At 42.0% G+C, this 6,000-nt stretch overlaps 1 protein-coding gene across 2 annotated transcripts in view; it reads left to right on the top strand.

The window, feature by feature from the left end:
• rims1b (regulating synaptic membrane exocytosis 1b) overlaps nt 1-6,000 on the top strand; it is a 220,202-nt gene that overhangs the window by 103,033 nt on the left and 111,169 nt on the right. For both annotated transcript variants that reach the window (XM_062027187.1, XM_062027188.1), the window contains 2 exons: nt 408-448; nt 4,802-4,912. In XM_062027187.1, coding sequence (XP_061883171.1) covers nt 408-448; nt 4,802-4,912 — 152 coding nt within the window. The remainder of the gene's footprint in view (nt 1-407; nt 449-4,801; nt 4,913-6,000) is intronic.

The following is a 6,000-nucleotide window of genomic DNA, read 5'->3' as shown; positions in this document are numbered from 1 at the left end:
CGACAATATGCTGGGGCCAACAAAACTCGATCTGCGGGCCACAAATGGCCCCTGTGTCGCACTTTAACTTGTTTTTGCGCACAAGACGCTCATTTGTAAGAAGTGGCGGCTTTCATTTTACCGTGGCGCCGCGCCAATATCACTTACTTGTAGGGCAAACCATGCTGTGAAGTAATGCATTTTTGCACAAAACAGTGGATGTTTTTTTTTTTTTTTTTTTTAAATGCTGTTTCTATCACTTAAACCAATATTTCCCAACCTTTTTTGAACCAAGGCACTTTTTTTTTACAGTACAGTAGAAACTGGATCATTTCCTCTGGCACACTTGATGATCTCTGCACCCTTTTAGGATGACATCATTTGGCTGCAGCACCAAAACTATCCTTTAACTTGCTTTGTATATGCAGGTGACTGGGACTGTCATCCACTTGACCCTGCAGTGTGGCATGTAAGTATCAGTCAAACACCAACTACTTTTTTAAAACGTGTCATGTTTGCGTTAACTACTAACTTATCTGTACAGTTAAAGGCCTACTGAAATGAAATTGTTTTATTTAAACGGGGATAGCAGATCTATTCTATGTGTCATACTTGATCATTTCGCGATATTGCCATATTTTTGCTGAAAGGATTTAGTATAAATCAACGACGATAGAGATCGCAACTTTTGGTATCTGATAAAAAAAAAGGCTTGCCCCTACCGGAAGTAGCGCGACGTAGTCAGTTGAACATATACGCAAAGTTCCCTATTGTTTACAATGATGGCCGCCAGAAGTGAGAGAGATTCGGACCGAGAAAGCGACGATTTCCCCATTAATTTGAGCGAGGATGAAAGATTGTGGATGAGGAAAATGCAAGTGAAGGACTAGTGGGGAGTGGAAGCGATTCAGATAGGGAAGATGCTGTGAGAGCCGGGGGTGACCTGATATTCAGCTGGGAATGACTACAACAGTAAATAAACACAAGACATATATATACTCTATTAGCCACAACACAACAAGGCTTATATTTAATATGCCACAAATTAATCCCGCATAAAAACACCTAGGTGTTTGTTATGCTAGCTCCTAGCTCCTAGCTACTAGCTCGAGCTAGTTATAGCTCGAGCGGGTTATATGGACGGGATCCCGTATATATAACCCGCCAATACAATTCAAACACCTGCACAACACACACACTCACTCAGCCCAAAGAACCGTTCACCTAACCCAAGGTTCATAAAGCTTATATATTTAACCAAAGTTACGTACATGACACGCACGTACGGGCAAGCAATCAAATGTTTGGAAGCGCGCGGGTGGGACCTGATATTCAGCTGGGAATGACTACAACAGTAAATAAACACAAGACATATATATACTCTATTAGCCACAACACAACCAGGCTTATATTTAATATGCCACAAATTAATCCCGCATAACAAACACCTAAGTGTTTGTTATGCTAGCTCCTAGCTACTAGCTCGAGCTAGTTATAGCTCGAGCGGGTTATATGGACGGGATCCCGTATATATAACCCGCCAATACAATTCAAACACCTGCACAACACACACTCACTCAGCCCAAAGGACCGTTCACCTAACCCGGGGGTCGGCAACCCGCGGCTCTAGAGCCGCATGTGCGGCTCTTTAGAGCCGCCCTAATGGCTCTCTGGAGATTTTTCAAAAATGTATGAAGAATGGAAAAAGATGAGGGGAAAAAAATCTATTTTTTTGTTTTAGTATGGTTTCTGTAGGAGGACAAACATAACACAAACCTCCCTAATTGTTATAAATCACACTGTTTATTTTAAACGTGCTTCACTGATTCGAGTATTGGGCGAGCGCCGTTTTGTCCTACTAATTTTGGCGGTCCTTGAACTCACCGTATAGTTTGTTTACATGTATAACTTTCTCCGACTTTCTAGGACAGGGGTGGGCAATTAATTTTTACCGGGGGCCGCATGAGCTACCCGAGCACTGCTGGAGGGCCACATCGACAATATTTCAATTAAATTTTGCTCAATATTATTTTTGATCATCATCGGCAGTCACTCGTAGTCGAGTATGACTGTCCTCAGAATGGATGGATTCCCATTCGGGAGGACGCCTGCGCGTGACGTCTTTTAGCGTGGGGAGACTGATGCGCCTGCAGCCACCACACGGTCCTTGGCAGAGAGGGGCCTTGATCCAGTGGCATGGATCCATGACGACTGGAGACCACCCTCTGTTGCAGCCTTCATCCGCCTTCAGTGCCGTTGTGACATGCAGTGTCATCCTCCGCCACTTCCACCGTTGAGGTCTTTGAAATGCTATTCAACCCATAGCTGGGACCCTGACAGGGACTACCACCCCGGGTCAGAGTGGACCTGGGAGCAATGATGACTGAGGGGTAACTCCACCTTCCCCAAAACTCCAGAACTCCCGAACTGAAGCCTCATCACCGGATGCAGTTTTGAGTCATACCCAGGACAATTATTTTTGATATATACCGTAAGATAAATAATAATAATAATAATAATAATAATAATAGTAATACTTCAACATAGTGTGTGTAACAGCATTCCATGACTTATATAAATAAATTAACATTAATAATAAATGACAGTAAAATAAGCACACGTATGACTGAGGAGTCATAGTGTAACTTTGTGTGATGTTTGAGTTGTCCGACTTTTTGTGTGGCCATAAACGTACCAGTGGTTTAGTGGTATGCGTGTTGGTGACAGATGACAAGTTGGTTTTGGCCTGGTTTGTACGGCAGAAAATGACTAGTTTTTCGAGATAGAAGTGTTTTACTCATGTTTTTGGTGTGGTTATGTCCGAATATAAACAGTTTTGTTCAATAAAGTGATCGATATAATTCCTGTCCTCGAAGCATCTCGATAGACGTTACAATAATTGAACGGTGTTCAATTGAACGGTGTTGACGAACACCATTAGGGCCGCTTGTTGTCACTGTCACTCAAAGTTGCATTGCATAAGTATATAGAATAAATATGTTTATTTTGTTTAGAATTCAGATGGGATTTGATTTGGTGCGCGGCATATACTTGCTGCGCGCAGCGGACGCTTGAGCAGTGCGCAATTGCGCAGGCACGCACCTTAGGTGAGGGGACGTTGCTTTGCAGTTCATGTCTTGTTGAAAACACGCCATTCCTCATCAACTTTTCTCTTTTTGGCGTCTCGGGTGTAAACCGTGCATCACTTGTCGCTGCATGTGCACCTTCACTCGCAGGTTACACACGGACACACGCCCATAAATAATACTTTTCAAAATAAAAGCAGCACAGTTGTATTGCGCGCAGGACATAGATGTTTTTTCAACTTTATTTTGTAATTGCAGTTGTTCACATTCACTCACAATCACGCACACGCATACGTCCACACGGAAGTAATACAAATAACGATTTTCAAAACAAAAGCAGCACCGTTGTATTGCACACTCGACATAGATACTTTTTTAAATTTATTTTGTAATTTATAATTGGCCTCACGCGGGCCGGACAGGGACGCACAAAGGGCCGGATGCGGCCCGCGGGCCGCAGAATGCCCAGGTCTGTTCTAGGACGTGTTTTATGCCACTTCTTTTTCCGTCTCATTTTGTCCACCACACTTTTAACGTTGTGCATGAGTGCACAAAGGTGAGTTTTGTTGATGTTATTGACTTGTGTGGAGTGCTAATCAGACATATTTGGTCACTGCATGACTGCAAGCTAATCGATGCTAACATGCTATTTAGGCTAGCTATATGTACATATTGCATCATTATGCCTCATTTGTAGCTATATTTGAGGTCATTTAGTTTCCTTTAAGTCCTCTTAATTAAATGTATATCTCATGACACATGTAATATGGCTTTTATTTTTTTGCGGCTCCAGACAGATTTGTTTTTGTATTTTTGGTCCAATATGGCTCGTTCAACATTTTGGGTTGCCGACCCCTGACCTAACCCAAGGTTCATAAAGCTTATATATTTAACCAAAGTTACGTAAGTGACACGCACGTACGGGCAAGCGATCAAATGTTTGGAAGCGCGCGGGTGGGACCTGATATTCAGCTGGGAATGACTACAACAGTAAATAAACACAAGACATATATATACTCTATTAGCCACAACACAACCAGGCTTATATTTAATATGCCACAAATTAATCCCGCATAACAAACACCTAGGTGTTTAATATGCTAGCTCCTAGCTACTAGCTCGAGCTAGTTATAGCAAGCGATCAAATGTTTGGAAGCGCAGCTACGTACTCACGGTATCGCGTCTGTGTATCCAAATCAAAGTCCTCCTGGTTAGAGTCTCTGTTGTCCGAGTTCTTCGTTCTTGACTGCATCTTTCGGGAATGTAAACAATGAAACACCGGCTGTGTTGTGTTGCTGACTTCCCTCGCAAAATACTCCGCTTCGCACCGACTTTCTTCTTTGCTTGCTCAGCTTCTTTCTCCATAATGCAATGAACAAATTGCAACAGATTCACCAACACAGATGTCCAGAATACTGTGGAATGAGATGAAAACAGAGCTATTTCGTATTGGCTTCAATGGGGAAGCCATACCTCTGTTAAACTGGCTACGTCACGCGCATACGTCATCATACATAGACGTTTTCAAGCGGAAGTGTGGCGGGAAGTTTAAAATTGCACTTTATAAGTTAACCCGGCCGTATTGGCATGTGTTGCAATGTTAAGATTTCATCATTGATATATAAACTATCGGACTGCGTGGTCGGTAGTAGTGGCTTTCAGTAGGCCTTTAAGTTTGGTCTTAATTTCTCTTTTGCATTGCATTGGATTTCATGACAAATATGCTGTCCCTATAGCATCCTGTGACGTGGCAGCCTTCTAAAGAGGGCGATCATCTGATCGGACGCATCACGCTCAGCAAGAGATCAGCCATGCCTCGAGAAGCTGGCTCCCTCCTCGGACTAAAAGTAAGGAGACGACATGATTTACCACAGTTCTCAATTCAGTGATTAATACATTGAGTTTCAAATATCAAATATGGGCCGCATGGATTGCCCGGAACTTTAAATATGCGAAAATTGTTTCCACATTGCTGCTGAAATAGAGTGCAAATGTGTGTGGGTGCCATGATTAGTGTGGCGGCGAACAGCAGACATTTTTTTTTTGTCAGTGCACACATGTTAAAAGTGCAATTTCAATGTTGAAGAATTGCATTTATTAAGAAAAAAATTATAAAATGTATGGCAAGCAGAACAATTCCTGTTTATTTTATTTTTTCCCCCTAAAGTACTCATTAAGGATGCAACCTGTGTTTCATTCGAACAACCTAATCAATAGTACTGGATTACTATAATAACCGATAGCTGCCGCCCAATTGCTGAGGTGTGCAAAGGCATAAAGAAAAATGGCCCTTAGAGGTACGCCCGCTTTCTTTGAAAGGGGACCTATGATTATTTTATTTATTTTTTATTATATTTATATTATTTTTATTGATTTATTGTTGTTATTTATTATTATTTATTTATTTAACCCACTTCCATGTGGTCTGGATAATATGTATTGGTCACACTTTGGTTAACCTTTCTCCACAGTCACATTTATAACCTACTTTCTGCGTATGTCTGCAAATGTAATTATGCCCCACCCTCTCCAAGAGTATTCAAATGTATATTTAGAAAAAGTACACTGTTATTTAGAGAATATACACTATATTGCCAAAAGTATTTGGCCACCTGCCTTGACTCACATATGAACTTGAAGTGCCATCCCATTCCTAACCCATAGGGTTCAACATGATGTCAATCCACCTTTTGCAGCTATTACAGCTTCAACTCTTCTGGGAAGGCTGTCCACAAGGTTGCGGAGTGTGTTTATAGGAATTTTTCCACCATTCTTGCAAAAGCGCATTGGTGAGGTCACACACTGATGTTGGTCGAGAAGGCCTGGCTCTCAGTCTCCGTTCTAATTCATCCCAAAGGTGTTCTATCGGGTTCAGGTCAGGACTCTGTGCAGGCCAGTCAAGTTCATCCACACCAGACTATGTCATCCATGTCCT

This window comes from Entelurus aequoreus, linkage group LG18, assembly GCF_033978785.1.
Source record: "Entelurus aequoreus isolate RoL-2023_Sb linkage group LG18, RoL_Eaeq_v1.1, whole genome shotgun sequence".
Taxonomy (NCBI): domain Eukaryota; kingdom Metazoa; phylum Chordata; class Actinopteri; order Syngnathiformes; family Syngnathidae; genus Entelurus; species Entelurus aequoreus.
The sequence above is the reverse complement of the archived record's forward strand: the minus strand, read 5'-3'. Positions and strand labels throughout refer to the sequence as shown.